General features: G+C 41.8%; 1 protein-coding gene and 1 pseudogene across 2 annotated transcripts in view; both read left to right on the top strand.

Moving 5' to 3' along the window:
- The first annotated feature begins 1,616 nt into the window (after nucleotides 1–1,616).
- LOC146656479 (uncharacterized) lies at nucleotides 1,617–3,045 on the top strand (annotated as a pseudogene).
- A 7,976-nt stretch (nucleotides 3,046–11,021) lies between these two features.
- The window catches only part of vps8 (VPS8 subunit of CORVET complex), an 83,712-nt gene continuing 70,301 nt past the window's right edge, over nucleotides 11,022–24,432 (top strand). For both annotated transcript variants that reach the window (XM_085427206.1, XM_085427205.1), the window contains exons 1-2: nucleotides 11,022–11,178; nucleotides 14,863–14,931. In XM_085427206.1, coding sequence (XP_085283332.1) covers nucleotides 11,107–11,178; nucleotides 14,863–14,931 — 141 coding nt within the window. In that variant the 5' untranslated portion in view covers nucleotides 11,022–11,106. The remainder of the gene's footprint in view (nucleotides 11,179–14,862; nucleotides 14,932–24,432) is intronic.

Raw genomic sequence — 24,432 nt, 5'->3', positions numbered from 1 at the left:
ATGTTATTTCCTCCATCTGGTAAATTTCTCTCACTTTATCAAGCCACATATTATATGAAGGTGGGTCAAGATTCAGCCATTTAATAGTGATACACTTTAGTGCTGCTGTAAGCAGGATTCTTAAGAGATACTTTTATTGTTTCCCGCAAAACCAAAAATACTCCTAAAATGGCTAGCTGTTGGTCTTTCGTTAATGGTTGTTGGAAAACTGTGTTGAGAACTTTAAATATGTCATTCCAAAATGAGCAGAGTTTTGGGCATGACCAGAATATATGTGAATGGGTTCCTAAATAAGTACCACAATTTCGCCAACAGGTGTCAGGATTTGTAGGCTTCATTTTGGCCATTATCTCTGGGGTTCTAAAATATCTCATGACCACCTTCCATTTAAATTCTCTCCACAGCTCAGAATTAGTCACAAGATGGGCTTCACCGAACACCTCTTCCCAGGTGTCCTCTGAAATTTGAGTGCCAGTCTCAGCTTCCCACCTTGCCTTAATATCCAAAGTTGCATTTGTATTGAAACTCATAAATGCGTTATAAAAATTACTGATTATTTTTGGGGAGGAATTACTTTGAAATGTTTTTAGAAATATTTCCTCAATGGGTGAGGGCTCCAAAATGCAGAAACCTAAAAAAGTCAGAAGAAGGAAGCTGAAACTGACCTCTCAACTGTTCAAATGAGCTCAGGTGCCCATTCCTCACAACATGACATAGTTTATAAAGCCCGCTATTTGACCATGCTCTGAAGCCAGGTGTTGGAGCTATTTGTTCTTTATTTTTGTTTTTGTTCTTATTTTTGAAATTAGTTAAAGTTTGTTAGTTTACTTATATTTTGGGGTTTATTTGTCGGTTAATATTTTGTTTTAAATGATTTGTTTTGTTTGTTGTTATTTTGTTAAATTAGTTAGTAAGAGCTGTAGGGCCATTTTGTTTCTATAAATAAAGAGACTGGTTTAGGACCAGCATGCATTGGGGTGGGCCTATGGTTTTTTTTACCAGAGCAGGAGAAGCAGCAGGAAGGATCTTGTTATTGCTTGCCAAGATGGATAAATAAACCAAAACTTTCAACTAAAATGTTTGGACAATGGACTTCTTTTGCCTGCGTACGAAATATTACCTCAGTGCAGCAGTGGCTTGTGGACTTTAAGTTGTGGGACGTTGGATCTTTCAAAAGTAAAGGAATTGCCACTACATAAAGTAAAAAACCTTCCCGTGGACAAAGGAATAATCCTTCATTAATGGATATAAGGATTTCAAGGATCACCGTCGAACTCGAATAAAAGTTATTGGATCGTCTGGTGAGTAATCCAGACGGATGTGATGTTGAAGCCTGGATCAACATGTCACTCGTTCATCAAAGCTGGTGAGTGATAATATTGTTTAAGCCGTAAAGGAAAACGGTGAAGCTATTGGAGTTTAAAGACATAATTTCACTACAAAGACTGATGAACTGAGTTTTGACGTACTAAATTGGTGCAAAATTGGATCGCTAATTGAAACATGCCAACGCCCTCTGTGGAAATGTTTGTTCGCTGCAAAAGGCAGGTAAATGGATGTCATGTTTGTACTTTAGGCTATGGACTCTCAGTGTGCTGTGCATCTTTATAAAGTTTGAAATAATCCAAGAGGACAATAAAAATGTCGGATATTAAGAGTAAACGAGAGGATGACACTGAGATGCAAGCAGAGAAAAGAAGCGTTAAATTTACGCCAAAAGGTTTGGATTTGTATATAAAGACATGCCAAGAAAAGCGCAGTTCAATGTGTAAGCAAGCATCTGAGTACATGGGGAAAATTTCCGCTTTAATGACCTCACATGAGAACGTTAAGGAAGTGTCTTCTGAATTTGGGAAGTTTATTAAATGCTATCAAGATGCAAACGCTTTGCAAGAATCCTTTTTAAGTTTGCCACTGCCAGAAGATGAAGTGAAAAGGCAAGTTGCACATTTTCAGTCGAAGGTGACAGCATTCTCTGTTTTTATGGACAAAGTAAAGGTTTGGTTGCAGGAGGCGGGTGAGCCGTATACTGAACAAAGCAATACTGTTCGTAATGATAAAGCTGTTGAAAGTTTGGATGCAATAAAACCTGAAGACAGTGTCTCTAATATCTCAAGTGTAAAGCCACCTTCAAAAACCTTGTCACAGCAAAGTCGAATTTCATCAACATCTTCCGCATGCATTAAAGCTGCGGCTGACAAGGCAGCGCTCATGGAGCGACTCGCTGCATTAAAGAAAAACATTCTATCGAAGTGCAAGAGGAAAAACTGAGAAAAGAAAAGGAGAAACTGAGAAAAGAAAAGGAGACATTATCCTTGGAAACAGAGCTGGCAGCCACTAATGCAAAGCTTCGTGTCTTAAAAATAAATTCAGTTTGTAGCTCTGAGCATTCTGATGGAATGAACTCTTATTTTGAAAGAGGGCACGTACAAGAAGCGCCTAGTTTAACTCCTTGTGCCGATACATTTGTTCCAACATCAAGAGATTACTCTGGTATAAATTCTGCATCTGAATCACAAGTAATCGTACCTAGACAAAGTCAAACCCAACATCAGGTTGATGATTCAGCTCAAGTGACGCAGCAAACACAGCCTCAGTCTCCTACTTTGACTGGGAATTGCACGAAGGAGATTGTAAATATTATGCAAAAACAAAATGACATCACTACTTTGCTTGTAAAACAAAACTTATCTTCTGTCCTCCCCGCCAGAAACATCCCTGTGTTTGATGGAGACCCTTTACAGTACAGATCATTTATGAATGCCTTTGAAAATGGAGTGGAAGCTAAAACTGATAACTGGAGCGACTGTTTGCATTTTTTAGAGCAGTTCACTAGGGGGCAGCCTAGGGATTTGGTGCATAGTTGTCAGCACTTACCTCCTGAGCAGGGCTATTCCACAGCTAAAGATCTTCTTGAAGAACATTTTGGGAACGAAAATAAAATTGCCTCTGCATATATGGAGAGGATTGTGAGTTGGGTACCTATTAAAAGTGAGGATGTGAAAGGTCTACAGTCATTCTCTCTTTTTCTTCAAGGATGTTTGAATCTAACACAGCAAGTTGTTTATATGAAGGAGTTGGATTTGCCCTCAAATATGAGAATGGTTGTTATGAAGCTTCCATACAAATTGAGGGAAAGATGGAGAGTTGTTGCCTATGAACTGCAGGAACAAAATGGTTACAGAGCAGTATTCACTGATCTGGTTGCCTTTATAATAAAACAGGTACAAGTAGCATCAGATCCAGTGTTTGGCAACATACAAGACTCACAATCTGGAAGCAGCTTTAAAGCTTCAAGTTCTACCAAGCAAAGAAAAAAGGGAAGTAGTTTTGCCACTAATGTCAGTACAGTGCCAGGAATCAAAGCTCAATCAACTGGAAGCAGAACAACTTCCGCCGTTCTGCATAGTTGTTTGTTTTGTTCACACAGCAATCATTTACTAGAGAATTGTAAGCAGTTTAAAGCTAAAACGCATCAGGATAAGTTGACTTTTATCAAGGAAAGGGGAATTTGTTTTGGTTGTTTAAAAGTTGGTCACACAAGCAAAGACTGTAGGAGTCGTTTGGATTGCGACGTGTGTCACCAAAGGCACCCAGGGGTTCTTCATATAGAGCGAAAGGATCCAGGTGCGTCTTCGGAACAAACTCAACAGAGGACAAACTCTAATGTCAACTTTTCAACTGCAACTACTCAGACATGTGGGTATATTGGGGCTGGTCATGAAGTTGATGCAATTTTTTCTATAGTTCCAGTTCAAGTTAAGAGCCAGAAGAGCAATAAAATTGTGCAAACTTATGCGTTTTTGGATCCTGGAAGTTCAGGTACATTCTGTACAGAAACTTTGGCAAAAAGGCTGAATGTAAAAGGTAAAAAGACCAATATCTTTTTGAGAACAATGAGTCAAGATAAGATTGTTAGTACACAAGTTCTGTCTGGTTTGGAAGCAAATGATTTCATGCCATTGCCAGATGTTTTGACTCAAAAGACTATGCCAGTTTCTACAGTTAATATTCCCCAGCAAAGCGACATCGATCAGTGGCCTCATCTTAAACCTGTTAAACTTTACAACGTTAATGCAGATGTGGAGCTACTGATAGGCACTGATGCTTCCAGTGTTTTGGAGCCATGGAAGGTGATAAACAGGTCAGGAAAAGGTCTAGAAGTCTTGGCAATACATTCATACGTATACTCTCGATCCGACCTAAGAAAGACAGAGGCAGGACTGTCCATCTCTCTAAATCTTTTTTTATTTTTGCAACTATAACTTCATAATTTACTTTAAACAAGTCTGATAATGAGTGAGGAATCTGAATTCCTAAATACTTGATACCTTCGTTTGGCCATTTAAAGCCACATCGCTCCTTAAATGTTTGTGAAATGTTTCCTCCTATATCCATTGCCAATGTTTTGTCAATATTAACTTTGTAACCAGAGAGGTAACCGTATGTACTAATAATTTCTTTTAAATGAGGTACACTGACTGCAGGATTTGAAATGTATAAAAGTACATCGTCTGCATAGATGGACAATTTATGCTGTTCTCCATTAATTGAAAGGCCCTGAATTTCATGTTCATCTCTAATCAACTGCGCCAGAGGCTCAATACTTATATCGAACAGCAGGGGCGACAGTGGGCATCCTTGTCTACACCCACGTTCCAGCAGAAATCTGGCTGATATTGTTCCATTTACCCGTACAGCCGCCATTGGGTTGGAATAAAGAATCTGTATCCACTTAATTAAGTTTGGGCCAAATTTGAATCTTTCAAGTGTATGGCCCAAGTACTGCCAGGAAACCCTGTCGAATGCTTTTTGCGCATCAAGAGACAGAATCATCGTTTCTTCTTGTTTGGTCTTGTACAAGGACACTAAGTTCAACAATCTACGAACATTGTCCCCAAAGTGCCTTCCTGCAATGAACCCCGTTTGATCTGGATTTATAACCTGTGTAATAATTTTACTAACTCTTTTGGCTAAAATCGTGGTGAGAATGCGCAAATCAGTATTAAGTAATGAGACTGGCCTGTATGATTGACAATTTGTGGGGTCCTTGCCCTCTTTATGGATTACGACAATTGTAGCATCATTCCAGGACGGCGCCATAGTCCCAGTCTATATGTGTATGTATGTATGTACACACGTATACATATATGTGTATGTGTATATATATATATATATATATATACACACGTGTGTGTGTGTACTTACACAATGCACAGGCAAGGTCCTCTTTGTTTGTATGTAGATGTCATATATGTTAATGAACCTATGTATATTCATGTAACCTCAATAAAAGAGCAGTGTTACGGGGGAGCAGATGAGAGCGACTGGGGTCAAGCGAAGGAACGGCGTTTGTCCGGTTCTCTCCCGTGCACGAGACACATGAAGAACTTTGCCTACTTGTGTCTTGCTGGCTGTGTAATTATATTGTCTTCAACGTTCCAGCGAATAGGTTCAAGCTACAAACCTATCATGAAAAAGTCTATTTTTGTAACTTGTTTTATTAGTTTTAATCTTTTAACTTTATGCATCAAGCAAAGATTTAATTATATGCAACATTCTCTGACTGGAAGAAATTAGTTTAACATGTAAACCTATTTTCTGCACATTCCAGCACATAAAATAAAATATTTTGTGTGTTTACACTCAGTCTTTCAAATAGATGCAAGTAAAACACAGCAGAAAATAAATAAAGTCAAAGACTCAGCGGTCCTGTTGCTCTATTTTCACCTGTAAAGCAGGAGTGGGGCAGGCGGAGGTTTACCCTGGTGCAGGTGTGCCGCGGTCAGTGGAAGAATCCGCGAGTTTCTCTGTGAGTTTCCCATTACGTCGTAGCTACTCGGTGCTTGTTGGAAGTTTAGGGGTTTTTCGCTGTAAAAAGAAGTTTTCTTCCCACGCACAGCGGACACTAATGTTTTTGTCACTTTTTATGGAATCAAACTCAAAGTAAGGTCAGTACTTCCACGCTTTAAACGCTGCACGCTCATACTCTCTCCACACTCGATATATGATCCATTGTTGATCTGCACACAGCTGTTGTGTCACGGTCCTGAGTCTGTGGACTCAGTGTTTTTCTGTTTGTATTAGTTATCTTTGTTTTCATGATGTGTTTTGATTCTCTTGGGTTTGATTTCTGTCACTGTATCCCCTAGTTTAGTCCTCGTCTGTTCAGTTTCCTGTTTTACTTTGAAAGTCTGTGTACTATGTCAATGTGTTGAGTTTTGCCTCCCCTTGTCTTGTCATGTCTGATGAGTCCCAGCTGTACTCTCCTCCTGTTTCACATTCCCTAATCACCTCAGTATGTATTTAAGCCCTGTGTTTTTCCCTGCCAGTTGTTGCGTCCTCCACCTTTGTTGTGTGTGTATCCATGGTCGTCTACCTTCAGCATCTCCTGTCTAGTTAGTTTAAGTTGTTGTTTATGTATCGTCCAAGGGTGACTCTCCAGCAAATAAAGCCGTCGTTTAAGTTAATGTTTTGTCTCCGAGTCCTGCACGTGGGTCCAGCCACTGACAGCCACACAACTCACCGTGACATGTTGTCACGAACGTCGCACTCGCTTACGTCACTGTCGTGAGACGTTCTCGCAGAAAAATCACAGTTTTAGTAACGCAGTAACGCAGCGTTCCTACGGGAAAGTAACGGTAATCTAATTAACTTTTTTGCAATAGTAATCCCTTACTTTACTCATTACTTGAAAAAAGTAATCAGATTACAGTAACGCATTACTTGTAACACATTACTGCCCATCTCTGGTGGCAACTCACCCTGAACCCCAACTGGGCAAAACAGTATAAAAAGGAAAATGTTCAGTGCCCTCTCCACTCAGGCAACGAGGTGCATGCAAAAAGCGACAAGAAAAAAAGGTGAGTTTCCCACGCAGCGCCTTCACTGTCTGCAACGATATATAAAAAAGGGTAAACCACTCTCAGATCCAATCCATACATGAGGTGACTACTGATACAGTAAAATAAAGATAAACAAGACAACAATATCGACGGCTGCAGCCGCCACCATAAGCTTCAGCTCTTTGCTGTCGAAGTACACCACTCACAGCAGAGTCCCAGGTTGTGCACATCAGCATCACAGATTTGTACAAATAAAGTTTAGAACAAAGACGTGTTAAATATTAAGCGCTGAAAACAGCTTGGTTGCTGTCGTTTGGAACCTCATTTAATGCTTGTTGTTTTGTTGCCATAGTGATGCCTCCGGGAAAGATTAGTGACCATATCAGTGGATATATGTTGTGATAACTTTGGGTTCTCTTCACTTTTGCCTAACAGTCATAAAGAAACGTATTATATTGTGTGTGTGTGTGTGTGTACTCATTATTGAGCTTTAATCCTGCGTGAAGGCCGAGACGAATCTCTTAGAGTAGAACTTTACAGGAACTATTGGAATAAATTAAAAAAAAATGTAAATAATGCATTTGGGGCTTTCGTCCACACCTAAACAGCAGATTGAGTCACTGAAAGGTGAGATTTTAAAAAACTCCTGCCAGGGTGGAGATTTTTGAAAACTACGTTTTTGTGTTTAGGTGTGGACGAGGAAAACGGAGATTTACTCAGGCAACGTCAAAAGTGTGCGCCGTTTTTGACGTCACGCTGTGACAAAATACTGTTGCTGTTAATCTTAGTATCTGCAGTTTATACATGCTGACATATACACACACAGTTACTGTGCCTCCATTTAGAAAGACAGAGGCATCAGAGCGCGCATCAGACGGGGCTTCTACACAGACGCTCTCACAACCCAAATCCTGACGTCGGTTTGGAATAAATTTAATAAAATAAATACATTTATGTATGCTGTATGCATTTTGCCCATTCCAAAGTTGTGAGTGTATTCTAGCCAAAATGCTGTCTTTAGTTATTAACATTTGAAAGGATGAAGACACGTGAAAGTAACACAAAATTAGCGGCTTTTCCAGGAAAAGAAAAACACTTTTCAGAAATGGTAAATGGCCTGTATTTGTCCCTAAGGACCCAAAGCGCTTTGCACTACATTCAGTCATCCACCCATTCACACACACACTCACACACTGGTGATGGCAGCTACATTGTACAGAAGTACGTGAGGTTTTGAGAGGTTTTCCTCCCAGGCTTCTAGACTTCTGATTGGCCAACATTTCTACACAGTTAAGATTTGGCGTGTTCTTGACAGTTTTTGACTTTGTTTTTAGAGTTTACATGTGGAAGGAGATATTTTTTCAAAACTGCACATGTGGACAGGATTTTTCCGTTTTCAAACATAGCCGTGTACGTGTGGACGCAGCCTGAAGTTATCACAAAAAAGCAAATTCTCTGAACATTCTGAGTTGAGGTTTAGTGACCATTGTTGTTTTGTGTTCCTTGTAGTCAAAATGAGTGGAAGAGCAGATGGATCACTAAATAACTGTAATGGTAAGCACATGTATTCAGTCTTGAAGTTGATGAATAACTGATTTTCAGCAGCTATGAATGCTAATTAAAAGATAAAATGATCTTGGAGGCCGACAGGTTAACCCAGAAATGTTTCCAAGAGGAGATCAGGGACCAGCTTATGAACCTAATAGTGCACTCTTACTGAACAATCTTTATCTTGGTATCTATAATAACATTTTTGGAGGCTGGTTCATTCATTCATTCATTCATTCATTCATTCATTCATGGAATGAATGAATGAACCAGATGTTGACCGTGTCAGTGATGGCAATGTCAACAATGTCAACATTCACAATATTTATGTGAGGGACAATAATGCCAGTGTTGAGCTGAACCCGTACAGACTTGGTGTAGCTTCCCCTGGGTGCAGCCTGTGGTATGAGGTAGTAGCCTCGTCTTGTTCTAACTGCCTCAGACAGTCTATCCTTCCTGTAGCCACTTCCTGGGTCTCGTTTCAGGGGCTCATAAGTATTTTCTCATGATAGTCTTTCTGGTTTAGCAAAACTGTGCACCTCCCCTTGTCTGCCGGAAGGATGATAATGTTGTTGTCATTACTAAGTGATGTGAGTTCCAGATTTCCAGATTAACAGAAAGAACTTTTGGAAATTTACTTACCTGGATGATTGAGCATGCTTGAGATGCCTTAAAGACGTAATCGCTTCCTCCTCTCTCCCCCTGCTTTCCTTCCTGTCATCTCTTCACTGTCTCTGTCAATAAAGCCAATAAAAGGCCAAGAAGAAAATATTTTCAAAAATGTGTTTGAAACAGACGCTAAGCTTCCACTGCAACCAGCTGCTTCAGGGAATTAAAAAGACAGTCAAAGGGAAAACTTCATTTAGGAGCAGGACTCCACCTCCGTACACTTCCAGCTCTCTATCCATGATCCAGCAGATGGATTAACAGCTTTAATGCTGTATTGCATTACAGCTTAAGACAAGTTTTTACTAAATATCAGAAGAAACACAGATGCTGACCTGTGAACACTGTAAGAGTGGAGACTACATATGGGATTTAGATTGCTCAGCAGAGCACCCTGTCATGGTCCTGGATCACTGACCCAGTATTTTCAGTTTGGTTTTGGAATTTTGGGTTATTTCTTTGAAAGTATGCGATATTTGTGTTCTAGTTTTCTAGTGCTTCTGAGTTTGTTATTTATGATAGATTTCTGGTTTGTTTATGAGTGTCCTCATGTTTGTTTACCCAGTCACGTGCCCATGTCTGTCTGGTTTCTCTGAGTTCTCTCTGTGAGCACATTTGTAGCATGTCTCTGTATTTTCCGCAGGCGGACACTCCCACTGGGCTTAAATCTGGGGCTCCCCACCATTTGACCTTAGAACTAAAGAAGCTTCTCGGATGAGACGTGAAACGTCTTCAAGCAACTTAAAGAAGTCCAGACGCTTTTCTTTGCAAGCTCCTTGGAAAGAAAAGCGTCAATGACCTGGATAACTGAGAACCTTCACAGATATATAAGAATTACTTCTTCTCACTCCTTTTCGAGCACCTGTTGTACTAGGAGACAGTGTTTTCCTTCCTGTATACATGCTCTATTTTGTTTATATGTACGCAAATGCTCGAAATAAATGATCAATGAAAAATACCAAGGGGCGACAGAAAGGTGGAGGATCGGAGGACTGTCAAGCTCCCAGGCGTCTGGTAGAGGACCCGAGCTTGAAGGATAAAGTCTGAAGAAAGAAAAGAGAAACCAGAGAATTACCAGGGACTGCAGGACCAGTTGGAGCAGATGTTGAAGGAAGGTCTCAGTGATAATAGGAACATTATGAGCTATAACTCCCAAAAGTAGAAAAGTTGCTATAGCAGATTCCAGGAACAACATCAGAGGTCTCTGTCCAGAAGAGTGCAGTCCTAGGATCAGCTAAGATGCACAGATCCCTCAAACTCGCGAGGAGCTTGAGGAACACATACCATCCCCAGGGAGTGAGACAGTGATTTTACTATCCTTTATAAAATCTACATATATTTTTTATTTTGAAAAGAATTTATGATTGAGATTCTGATTAAAATACCTCAGTAGCAGTATCTGCATCTATTTTTTGCTTGTTTCTACAAAGTGGTTGTCTTTCCTTACATCAGTTAAAACTCTTCAGTTGCAGGAGAGTTTTAAGCTTCTTGTGTGTGCATTTTGTAAGGAATTTTCTTTGTGATTTTTTTCTGAAATGCAGAATGTACAAAGCAGAGTTTGAATTCAAGCCAAACCTCATAAGCATATATTACTGTATTTTTTAAAACAGATGAAAATATTTTGTGTGAAATATGTTTAGTGTACAACTAAAGAGACACGTATTATACAATATCAGTGAATATTTCTTATGATTTGATTGGTAATTACACAAATTTTTCTTTGTTTGTGCAGTTACTTTTAAAAGTTTGTTTTTTTTTTTAACATTTTTTTCATTGATCATTAAATAGGCTTTATAGCCAGAGTTCATTTAACGAGGTAATGTCTGTCCATCCTTTTATTTCCACTTGTCCACAGGGTCACTGGGAGGATTGAGCCGAGTTCACTCACTGTATGAGTCCTGCGCTTTTATTGTGAAAGGAAGGGCGTAAAACCCATTTCGAGTTCCGATTTGAATTGTCTACGCATTGTCGCGCATGCGTAGATCAATATACGGAAAGCGCCTCTGTTTTCTGCAGCGGTCCGAGTTTTGTCCGTGTAAACAGAGACATGTCGCATTCCCCGGACTCCCACAGCCTACTGTCTGCCTCTTCCCAGCTGAACCTGATGGAAGTGGACTCGGTGAGAGGCTCTTTATTCGTCCTGCTTTGCTGTGTGGGGTTAGCGGGAGCACGAACTCCGCTGGGGTGTAGTTCAGCTGACAGCGGTGACGTTTACAGGTGCATGAAGAGCTGGACTACACCTTGATCTAGGTGTGAAAGAATGACATGCGACTGCAATAAATCACCAACGCACGGGCCTCTGACGTGAAAGGGCAGAAACGCCGTGTTAATAACGATCATGATTATCCTCCGATGGCTCAAAATGAGGCCCAGTGGCGCCTGTTTGTTTACACTTTTTCAAATTGCATAATATGATGTAATGTAGTGATGAAAGCCCATACCAGCATTACTGTTTTCAAGGTGAGCTTGGTGAGCCCATTTATGACCAAGGCTGTATGTTAAAGTGTGACAGCTGTCATGTGATGCATGCGCAATCATCCAGGTGAGGAAATCCCCAAAAGTTAATGTGTTGCACACGCTTAGAATGAACTGGTTTTACGTCCAGATGAGCAGAATCAACCTTTTGGGATGTAATCAAGTAGTTCTCACTGTGCTGTCGGGACGTGGCACAGTTTATCTAAACGAAAACATCGATTCCCCAGACTGGCAATAAGACAGTCATAGAGATCATCCGATTTCTGCTTTTCTCTTTTCCTTAGTTTGACCTGGTCCTTTTTGCAGATTCCAGTTTTCTTTCTAAGAGCTATAACTGACATTAAAGAAAAGCAAAAAACCCCAACAACTTTTCTTCAATGCAAAATATTTGTTATAAAAAGAGAAATAATTCTAATTTTCCCCAAAGTGCTGTAAGCTCCATGATCTTCTGTCATTGAAACAACTGAAAACATGCACTGCTACTGGAGAGCTGCAGCAGATGAAGAGAGAATAAGCTGGTGTACAGCCTCCCACCTTTACCTCACCAGACAAAAGCAAGTGCAGAGATTTTTGTAACAAAACAAATGTCAAGTGCGTCCATCGTTTACCATCAGAGGTTTCTAACTTCAGCATATAACAGGAAATCAGTGCTTTTTTCGTTTTCTCCCCAATTGTCCTTTAACCTTCTTGGGTCCTCATGACGAGGCTAGCTGCCTCTGAGCTCTGGATGTTGTTAATTGTATCCACTTTGTTACCATCTTTAAAGTTCAGCTGACTGAACGTGATTTAGTGTCTGATGAGGTTTGTTGTCACGCACATTTTTGCAGTTTGCTTTGTTTCTGCACTCACAGCAAAGAGCTTCCACGCTAACCACATGTTAGCTTGTTCTGTGAATGTGTGAGCGACATTGTGCCGCTGAGCAAGTGCTGTGCATGCTTAAAATCAAATGGTTCATAATAATATATGCGAGGCTGCCTGGCCCGTCACTGGTCAGGGCCCAAAACATGGTGAAGATTCTTGTCCCTGGCTGATCGGTGCATCTGTGGTCAGTTTTAAGGAGAATGTTCCTTTTTTAAAAGCAAAAGATGAACTGTTGCATTTTTAAATGACATTTTTTACACTCTCAGCATTCGTCTTGTATAAAACAGTGTTCATTGTCCTCTGCAAAAACACCTTCAGTGCACAGATGCATTTCTTTTTAGTTCTTCTAATACATGATCTCAGATTTTCCTAAGAAACACTAATTGTCCACTTCATTGGGTACAATTAAGTACAATTGTTTAACTGCATTTGAATGGGAATTCTTAAATCAGCCAATCACATGGTATGAATTTAGTGCATAATTTCCTGGGTATTTCCCTGGGAGAAAAAGCCTTGCTGTTGTCAAAGGACTGGGAAGAATGGCGAGTCTGCTTCGTGCTGTTAGGAATGCAAGAAGAAGTCAGTCACCACTTGTTACAACCACGATATGCACAAGAGCATCCCTTTATGACAGCACTGTGCTCATTCTCTGATGGCTGCTTCCAGGAGGATAACACCATCTCATATCAGCTCAGATATGATGATGAGTTCACTGTACTCAGATGGCCTAAACAGCCAACAGATCCAAACAGAGCAGCTTTGGGACGTGATGGGACATTTGCATTGTACTGCACCAGCTCTATCATGTCAATCTCAAAGAAATGTCCTGGGAAATGTTTCCAGCACCTGAATCTGTGTTCAGTGAATCAAGCTGTGTGATTAAATCATGATGAAGTAATAGCAAGTTCTTAGGGGATCCTGCTAGATTGGCCATTTGGCTGCTGTTTGCTTGAGGAGCAAGACTTTCTAGACAATGTGGGCAAAAAGATGGGTTCTTTTAATTTAATTGCACAAGCATTTGCCTGCATTAAGAGAAACAAAAGAGACGGCAACTGAAAGAAAACAAATCTTCCATTAGTAAGTATCAGAAAATTGATCCATAAATGGAAAAGCAGCTTTGGGCTTTGAGCTCTTTCTTTGTGTTAGCTGCCTCCTGAAGCCTACAACCTCAGTTGGAGTTAGACAGTCAGCAGCTTTTCAAGGAGTCTTCTGGCTTCATGAGGACAGTCAAAGCTCATTCTGGATTTTGACTGCTTTTTGTTCTGCTCTCTGTCAGAAGGATCTGCCCCTAATTATGATATTACACAGTGGACTGTGTTTCAGCAGTAATTAAAATGTGCTTTTCTACTCTGTAGGGTCTCTTCCTTCAACTGAGACATTCCTAACAGGCTTCACAAGACACTGTGCTGCTGTCATGTAAAGTAATCTTAGTAACATAGCCCTGCATTGTAACCTTAGCACATATTTATGGAAGGCTGTCATAATACAGTGTAGCTATCTAATGCTGCCATCTGTTGGTCAGCTGCATCTAAGCATGTGTACACACAGAGTGCAGTACTTGTCATGTATGTTGGGCTTAAAGAGCAGAGAGTTCAGGATGGAGCAGCTGTCGTTACATGTGTCCATTATGCAAAGCTGTGTATGGAAGCTTTGTTACACGTGTCTGCAAACCGCAGCACAGTCGTCTCTATTGGATGTGACCGAGTGTTTGCTGTGAGAGCCACACAGAGTGGACGTTTCATCTGGAGTCTGCAGGAGCTCGATCTGCTGAAAAAGGGAAATAGTGTCAAAGAATTCTTTTAGCACACAGACTCATAATTCTTACAGAGAAGAAATTTAGAGGAGCAGCAGAAATGAAGTCTGTGCTCCTCATGGGCAGAAGTGCATCAGCTGTTGTCCATATAAAATCAACCTTCAGACTCAATAACAGCAGTGAAAACTTTCCTTTAAGTTGTAATGGCTGGACGGGATAAGTCTGTAAACTGCAGTCTGCAGCTCTTTACACAGGTGGTTTATGTGGCTTAAGCACCTTTGGCCTCGGCTTCCACAGTCAGACTGTCCTGAACCAGTCCAGTGATTAAAACTTCCACATGCTCCTGAAGCTCCAGTTTGTTAAATGGAAAAAGTGTTAAGTTGCAAATGTAGCTTGATTCTTTAGACTCCGGGCATCAAACAGCACCAAACAACAAATAAAGTAAATAGCAAAACAAGCTGGTTTTGCATGGGCACTACCCACATACTCAACTCTGCTGCTCACAAATGTGTTTTCCTTGCAAAGCAAAGCTTAGTTTGAAGAATGTTCAGTCACAAATTACAATTGATTATTATAAATTGCAGTCATAATTGTGCTGCATGCTCTCTTGTGTTGTGCTAAAATGCATTGTGTACATGATAAGTTAAAGCAGGACACCGAGACACTAGTGCAGCGTTCTGATCCTGTATGTTTCTGTTTGACTTTTGTTCTCAGATTGATGATAAGGAGTTTGACATTCCACAAGTGGACACACCTCCCACACTGGAAAGCATTCTCAATGAGGTATTCCATGTAAAAAGTGTTTATAATTAGCTACAAAGCTTTCTATGTGTTGTGGTAAGAAAAGCAAATATATCATTAAAATGATCAAACGATGACACAAACACACACGTTTAAATCATGCTAAACATCAATATTCATGTTTTCACGAGTCTCTGGGAATCATATTCTCGTTGCCAATGAAATGTTTATTTTTAAATGATTATTTTTAGGCCTTTCTCTGGCTTTATTGGATAGTTACAGTGAAGACTGACAGGAAAGCAGAGGGAGAGAGTGAGGGGGGGATGTGTCCGCGGGTCGGACTCAAACCCTGAGCCCGGGCCCGCCGCTCTCAGCCATATGGCATACGGTTGCCCGCTCATCCCACTGAGCTAAACCACACCCAAGTGTATGTTTATTTACAGTGTTTTTCAGTCAGTCCACTCCACACCTTTCCAGCTGCCACACTCCAGCTCAGCCAATCACTGCTCTATCATCAGAAGACGCATAATTAGCTGATGACGCCACACCGTGAACCCACTGCTCCTCCCCTTCCCTGCAGCTGAGCCACAGACCACACCCTGTCCCATACCCCCACTTCTGACTTAGGCCGGGGAGCCGTGCAGCCTAGCCCACCATGATCAGCAGTGACTATGTGTACCCCCAGTCTATGGACCAGCTTGAACTTAAAAGGCTGTAAGGCCAGATAGCACTGGGTGATCTGGCTGTTGGCATGCTTCATGCTTCATGCTACTGCAGCAGGGTTTGATCTGACCAGATGGTGAAAGAGCGCCCCAGGAGGTAATGGCGAAAGCAATCAACCACCCCGTCGACCCGGGGAATGGGATACGCATGAAACTGTGAGACCTCGTTCAGGTCTTATGGTAGTCAACACAGAACCATATAGACCCATCTTTCTTCACCACAAAAACTGTGGGGCGTGAATCTTCTATTAGTCCCATTTTCAGCACTTCTGCCTTTTCCATCTTAACAATTTGTCTTTTGTGTAACTGATAGGGCCGTGAGCACACCATCACGCCAGGGCGCCTGTCAAAATTGTCCTCTATGTGAGTGGTACAACCAGGCAGGATGGAGAACACATCTGCAAAACGCTGTTGCATTGCAGCAACATCCGCTCTCTGGGCCTGTGTGAGATAGTCCTCACAATGGAGGGAGGTGGGAATAGTGAAACATGGCGTCCCCGGCCCCAGCTTATTTTTTCCCTTCACCAGGCTCGCCAGAGAAGTGGATTTAGCTTCTCTCGATGCTTTGAGGAGGTCAGCGTCCCCCACCATGGCTCTTTGCCACTTGGCGAGTAACTTTGAGCTAGAGGAAGGGAGCAGCACAGCACTTTACCTCTTGGTAAAGATGGTCTGGGCCTAGCCCCTCTGTTGGGTTCCTGTTCTCCAATGACAACCTCCCCACTGTGTGTAGCTTTAGTCCAGAACTTATTGAATGTATTTCTTAGGTGGGCTTGGACTTTCCTCCAGTTTTCTTTAAACACCCCCGCGGCTCCCTGCCATAGAGTAACTCAAAGGGAGAAAGTCCTGTGGAGGCCTGGTGTAGCTCCCAACAGCAGAGGGTCTGGGCAGTGATCCCAAATGCATTCATCCTTGAGAATTGTGGAGTTTTATCCAGCTGCTCCACCAACACATTGGTCTGAGGGTGATAGACGCTGCAAGACACCAACCCACAGCACATTGATTGCTTCATCAAAGGCGGTGCTTTAAAATAATTGGAATGGGTGTCGTTTCTGTAGAGATGATGGAAATGAGAGACTGGGTTTAACCCTTTAAAACCGGTCAGAGCCGGCACGCTCCATTTTGCGTAACTATTTTTAAATCCGGGTGTTCTGCAACCACGTAAGCTAGCGCAATAATTTTTTCTGCATATGAAACCGGAGGAGTTGTACTTACATCTGATGCCATCAGCTTGTCCTCGGTCACGGTTTCCTTCCACATATAGCTTTGCAAAAACTGCATAAAAAGCACTTGCAGCAACAAAAACATAATATTCCAGAAACACGCTTTGCTGATCCGATCAGCTGTTTGTAACACTTCCTCCGTCCATCAGCGCGAACTATCACATGTCCGCCATGACCTGCCCGAAACCGGAAGTGACGTCATTTTGCGGAAATGTCGTTTTTTACCATCGTGGCCTTATGAGCCTATACTGGTGTTTTTAAAAGTTATATTTGAGTTTATGACTTTCTGTGTCGTTTCTGGGATGCTTAGGACTCATATTGCACAGCTGGAAATAGTTTATTTTGATGCAGATGCTGCTTTTTTTGCAAATTTGCATTATAATATTTATTTTCGTTTTTCCTGCAGTGTATAAAAATTGGTGTATTTCAAAAATAAAACTATGAAGACACTTAAAATAAGTTTCCTGTGGTGGGAAACTATTTTGTGCAACTTTTTTGTATTTACAGTTTTGAGGGATAAGCCTCTTAAATTTCTCTAACTAGAAATATATGTTAAAAAAACAAAAACGATTTTCAATTTTTTGTAGTTTATCGCATTCTTTGCAGTTTTATGTAATTGCTATGCACATAATGCAGACATATTATTAAGATTTGGGCTATAATGGTTGTATTGATGTATAGCAACTTGAAATGCTCCCAAAAATGGCTCCACAGCAGGTAAAAATATAATATAAGCTCTGGCGGACTTGGTTCTGTGGTAGGTCTTAAAGGTTTAACAATGTCTGTAAACAGTTAATGCAATTCTTTTTTGAAACTGTGGAATGAAAACTGAAAGTCAGTTCCATCTTGATTGCTTGATTTAAAATGTATTGTGGACACGTACGTAGGAAAATGACGACTATGGTGTCTTTGTCCAAAAACATACAAAATACACAACAAAGTATACCAAACTGTACCGTTAGTATCTCAGTGCAAGTTTCACGCCTTGTCTTGTGACACAGGTGGTTGTGCAGTGTGTGTTTCACATAAATATTTTTATGCACAGTATTTAAGGCTTCAGTCAGATGCTGCAGGATGGTGGATGATGAGTGTTTTGTGTTATTATCATTTGACGTCGTCACGCTGCACTTTCCCACAAATATTTAATGAATGGGTCAACGTGACTGTTCACGCTTTGAAATCAACCATGGTAATTATGTAGATAAATAAGAATAAGGAAGTCCACGTATTTAATTCCTCTTGATTACTTGTTATACTATTGTAATTGTAATTAGTTACTTGTAGATGTAACCTTTAGTTAAAGTTTCCTGGGTTTATGTGTTAGATTCTCAGCTCCGGCTATAGAGGAAAGCCGTTGTCAGTTGTCCGACCCTTTGACTGAACATTCCCATAGCGGTTAAATTGCATGCATGTCCAGCAACTATACAGCAAAATAAAAGCCAGTAGATTTTAAAGTGGGCAGTCATTAACCAAAGTGTCCTTGGGGAAGTAAACAGCAGCTAGATAAATGTCCTGTGCCTCAGGCTTTTGCAAAGCTTACTCAGTCTTACTCTGGCCTGTTACTCAGGCTAATCTTTCCACTTTAATGTGTTATCTTTCTTATCCTGGCACGCCTACTTGTGTGCCAGGATAATAAAAGACGGAGGCATATGTTGTGACTTAATACTTTAGCTGGTTGGCTAATAACAACTGATAGCTTTTATGTGTGGATGCTGTTCTGTGTCTGGTGTAAGAGGTGAAAGCACTTTTGTTTCTCAATTTAAATAGTTTTTCATCAGCTGCAGTGACTTCTTGCTGTTGCTTGATGGTGTAACAGTTTTGTGATGCAGGCACCTGTACTGGACAAATAAGAGGGCTGTTACTGTTACTCTGTGTAGAAAAGGAGTGTCTGTAATCTGATTACGATTCATTTTTCTTCCAAACTGACAGTAGACTACAGTGACTTGATGACAAACGGTGTTTGCTTATTCAAAGTGCCCTTGAAAGGACGCCAAAGTAAGCATGTGGGTGCATATAATCTAATCAAAGCAGAGCACATTAGAAATGTGATATTGGCTACTTACCGGTTAACTCCCTGACACAAAGTGGCTGCTTAGTGAAAGAAATAAAAATATTCTGCAGGTGGTATAGAGATAGGAAACACTCTATTTTACCATATGCTGTGGTTAGTTGTCATGCCATACAGAGTTAAGAGCTTAAAAAAAGCAGTCACGAGAGCAAATTCTCGCGAAATAACAAATGATCAAAGTTCTCTGTGATTCAGACATAGTTTGACATTCTGGCAGGGTCTCACGTTTCAGACCCACACTGGAGTTTTCCTCATGGGAACAAGCCTTGCACTGACTTGTGTGACCAGATGGGTGTGCAGTGTTAAAGCTGAGAAAGATCTGTATCCCAGCAAGACTGTTTTCGTTTGGATTGGGAATAGTGAAAATGTAACACTCATAAATGCCTTAATCTTACTTCTATGACGTGTTTCGGCTTTTCCGTTTGGTGGTCACTACAACAGATCGCCTGGCTCTGTCTCAGCCTACCCATAGCATCCTCTTCTCTCACACCAACCCCCCTGATGTCTTCCATTGCTACATCCAGGAACCTTCTCTGTGGTCTTCTTCTTTTCGTCCTTGCTGGCTGCTCTATCTTCGAGATCCTTTGTCCAAATCCTTTCTCCCTCCTCTGCACGTGTGTCTAGACCTTGGCTAGACTGTAAATGGCTGTGGTGAACCCACTCCTTTTCTCTTTCCACAGTGTTCGTTCTCACATAACGCTTTTCCTTTGCCATCTCCCTCTTTGTTGTACATCTAGCCTCCCAGCACTCCTGTCTACTTTGTTCATCTCCATGACTGTTGAACTTTCTCATTGCCAACCTCTTCCTGTGAATGCTTTCCTGTATCACCAAAACTTCATGTTCTCCTTCCTCTGTCCAACAGGATACACCAGAAGTTCCTCAGCACTCCAGTCGTGCTTTCTCAGCTCCTCCCTGAACTTTGTGGACTATTCCTCCTCCTTCAACCTCCACCATTTAAATCCTTGCCTCTGCCTTCACTCGCTTTGTCTTCTTAATGTCTGAAGCCATTCTACAGACTGCCATCTGACAGAGCCTGGCTGCATTCCCCTCTGACACCACCTTACAGTCTCCCCTTCTGCATATGATCCTCCTGTGTCCACTGTCATGCTAGCCTTGCTATGCTATGTTCCACATCCTTCTGAAGTATCAGAATCCACCAACATCTGTCCTTCTGCGTTTCTCTCCTTAATACCATACCTACTGAACACCTCCTCATCACATCTGTTTTCTTCACCTACATGTCCACTGAAGTCTTCTCCAGTCCCCACTCTCTCCCCTGTGGACACTGTGTCCTACTTAATCCATCTTACTCTGGAAGTAGTCTTTCTCCTTAAACTGACATCTAACCTGTGGTTCATATACACCGATAACATTCAACATCACCCATTAGATTTCCAGCTTCAGACTCACTTATTTAAAAAAAATAATTTACGCGTTACCATAACGACGAGAGTGCATTAAGGGGCACAGAGGAGGATGTTACTCTCAATGTTGTTGGCGCATTTCAGGAGGAGGCTGCTAATAAAGTTACACAATCACCCCACATAGCAAAACTGGAATGGCCCGGATCTGGCCCACACAATGTGTTTACACATGGCCCACATACCGCAAAGAATGACGGCCTTTTGATGGCCCAGATCAATCAGGTTTGCCAGAGGTGGCCCACACATGGGCCAGCACAAGGCCAGTTGCAGGCACACTGCTGGCCCTGAACAGTTTCAGCTCTGGCCTCAGATGTCAGCCTAATGTATCCCTTAATCAAGCCATGTAATGACAACATGTGCCGGAACATAACAGTGCAAAAGTAACATGACAAACCTCTGTTCAGACAGTGAATGGACTGATTCTTATATAGTGCTGTTCTACTCTCCTGGAAAATAGGAACATAAACACTGCCATCATTGCCAGACCTGGCCCACATCTGGTTGACATACACTCAGCCATGACACCGGTCAGTCAGAAGTGCCAGCTTGATGGCAGATCCGGGCCAGACCTGTTTTCTATGGGCCTGGGCCACATACACCACAATCAGGACAGATGTGCTATAAGACAGTGCCATCTATGCCAGGCCTGGCCTGTATCTGGATGACTTACGTCTCATCATGCCAGGCGTCAGCCAGCAGTGCCGGCGTGATACCAGATCTGAGCCAGACCTGCTCGCTATGTGGGACACGGTGAATTCTTGTTTATTATCATATTTATAGAAGTTTTTGTGTCGGGCGTATCATGTTATTTAGTTGTTTTTATCCGCCACACCTTACAGGCCGGTCCATGAAAATATTGTCGGACATTAAACTTGTCCGTGGAGCAGAAAAGGTGGGGGACCGCTGGTCTAGTGTATCCTTATCTAATAACGTGTATAATTCTTGTATCCTGTTAAAATGTTGTTAAGTTAAATGTTAGATCTGATGCGATGAGAGTTCCCATCCTTCATACAAACATGATCGGGGAGCTCCGACATGGAAAGCAGATTATTGACTTGACTTGATTTGTGTTTTCATAAAGTGAATAATGTCATTCAGACTTATCCCAGCGCTTGCACAGTGACAGGACACCTTGCTGTGTGCGTCTAATATAGGGGTGGGTTAAAAAAATCGATATTCCTATTCAAATTAAATAGTTTTTTCTCTGTCAAAAAGCCCCATTTCTGCTTTTTAGTACTGAAGAAATTTCAGCTTTTACACATTGTGCCAAATTGGAAAATGCTTAGCTAAAATCTCTGTTTGCTCTGCTTCACTTCAGCAGCATCAGGTAATGTTCACATGTTGATTCATGGTTTTCTTCCATTTTTGATCTACTGCAGCATATAGTCAGGGGCGTTATATGCTACAAAAGACCGGGCCAGGAACACCTCAGTGTTTTATCCTCAGTGACTTTGACACAGTCTGCTGTGATGAAGTGTCAGCTTTCTTGTTATACTTAGACAGTTTACACTCAGTTTGTAGTTGCAGAGAAACAGAGTTAAATATTTTTAATTTACAAGGTGTAGCAGGTTCCTACTTGACAGTACATATCCAAGATAAATGACCATAATTATATTTCTGAGTTGACCTTGTGAATCAGAATGAATCGGTTGTAGAAATCAGCAACGATGCCCAGGCCTAATGGAGCTCCACTTGTGTTTCTTTCATGCTGTAACCGACTATTTCATGTTTACCATTCATGCATTACTATCAGGGAGTGACGGTGATGGATATGGGGGGGGGGTTTGAGTAATTGCTAATGTGAATTCTGAAATGATCAAAATGTGACCACATGAAAGCAGTGCCAGAGATTCCAATTCAGTGATGTTGAAGGCTGCACACAGATCAAGCAGAAACAAAGTCAGACTCTCTCTTTCACCCGAGCACATCAGGACATCAACTGTTTAAAATGTGGGGAGGGTTAAGCAAAGGGGTGACAGTGGCTGTTTTTGAAGTATTGTGGCCAGCACCAAGATAATAAAGAGGTAGGTGCTCAGATGGGCAAATGAGAGAAGAGAGCTGAAAATGTAGCAGGTAGGAAAAAGTGTCGAGATGTCCTGTGGGAAGGCAAAACTTTTAGAAGTGTGAAAAATACCTTACAAAACAGTAAAACGGACACACACAGGATAGATCCAGGGTGAAAACGCGGTCGAGGGTGGTGCCCACTGTTTTGACTGGGACTAAATTCAATGACTTGGTCAGTGTTAGAAGAATCATCAACCACAGTGAGCTGGTCAACTTTAAGAAGGGAACATAAAAGCTGATTTGAGAGGGCAGCGGTGCTGTGGTTCGAGCCAAGCCTCTGTCAGGTGTTAGTTAATGGACTCAGGCGCAGACCGGGAGTCCTTGCAGAGTAGACAGTCAGTTTATTAATACAAACCAGCAGAGTGACTGGCGCTGATAGCTCAACGATCCAGCGACGAATAACACAGTGCTGCCATCTTAAATAGGCCTTGCCATCACCTGGGTAGGCAGTAGGTGTGGAGATGGCAGGTGCGTGGGCCAGGGGCGGGAGCCCATACTGAGCACCGCCCCCGGCAGGTGAGAGAGAGCAAAAAACAACAAAACACATGTTGCCTAATACAGGATCAGCTGGTGAGGCACAGTCTCAATGAGAACTAAAGGGTCTCATTTTTAAGAGGTAATGAAATCCTTTTCATAATAACATAAGGTTCCTTATGTTAGAATTACAGAGATTGGTAGGTTAGTGCTTTCTGATGACCAGGCCACTCTGTCTTACATTGTGAGCTTGTGTCAGTAACTGGGATAACGACTGAGCATAAAGTAAGGGAAGAGCTGGCGACAGCATTGTGGAGCCAGGACTGTGGTGTGCTGCACTCAGTTGGTGAGGCTGGAGCTGGAAGATGAAACCGAACTATTCATGACTGCAGCAGCTCGAGGAGATCCAAAGAGTCTGTCACATGTCTGCACAGCTCCTTCGCTGCTAGGACTCGGGTACCTAACCGGCTGACGTGGTCTAATGAAAGTGAAGAATGCTTCCAAAATAGATGATCAGTGTCAGTAAATGCTATAGTGAGTGATGTGCAGGTGTTTGTGAGCCAGGTGTGGAGTTTTGATTTGTTTTGAGAGTTTCAGTCAGGATTCAGTAGCCCCTGGCTTTTGGTTCAGATTTTCAGTTTTTGTTAGAGATGGACCGATCGATATGACGTATCGATATCGCTCCGATACTGACCTAAATTACTGGATCGGATATCGGAGAGAAATAAAAAATGTAATCCGACCCGAAGTATCACAAAATCCCCTCACAAAACGCGCTACTTGGCGTAACCCAGCTCGGCGCATCAGAGCAGCATGTGTCACGTGACAGAGCGGCTGTTGTCTGCGAGACGGCGGTCTGGAGCATTTGGAGCCTCCTACATGCTTCCTAACTGCGGCATTTCATCTCGGGGAAAACTCTCCCAGGGAAGTGAGGTGTGTAAGCTCATCCCTGGATGTGTATTTCCACGTTAAGCAACTGATGTATTGAGCCACAGCTGGACTGAGCTCCATACTGAGGTGAAAAGGAAGCGATTTGTCCCGGACTAGAATTAAAAAATAGACACAAAGCTGGAGTTGTTCTGTCTTTGCTGCGCAGTTGCATCTACTTCTCTCATTCTCTCCCCTCCCTCTCCTGTTTCTACTTCAATCATGAAAACTGATCAATGATCAGCTGATCGGCTTTTCTCTCTTGTTTGTTTATCGCCCACTTTGCGCCAGAAAGAGGAAACCAGCGGACGTCGCGGTAAACAGCAGCAGCACTTTTAAGCTTGATCAGCTGTTGTTAGAATTTATTTAATATTAATTTCTAGTATCAGCTGATGTTTGCTGGAGCCACAGCTGTAAAGCTGCTGGTCATGATGTCGGTTTGGATACGTGGTGAGAGGGAAACATGAAGATGAAACCAGGAGATGTCCTTACTGGATCATCAGAGCTGAACAGGTGATGGAGAAACAGGTTTACCTTTTAGGTGACATGAATGAGTTGAAGTTATGAACTGTTTCTGAGAGACAAATAACACCAGGATCCTTTTTTATGTAGCTGACAGCTGGTAACTGTGCAGGGGCGGGTCT

This window comes from Rhamphochromis longiceps, linkage group LG13 (assembly GCF_057381845.1).
Source record: "Rhamphochromis longiceps isolate RC_006_pf linkage group LG13, R_longiceps_female_GT1.1, whole genome shotgun sequence".
NCBI lineage: Eukaryota > Metazoa > Chordata > Actinopteri > Cichliformes > Cichlidae > Rhamphochromis > Rhamphochromis longiceps.
Note: the sequence above shows the minus strand (reverse complement) of the source record. Positions and strands in the feature narration are given on the sequence as shown.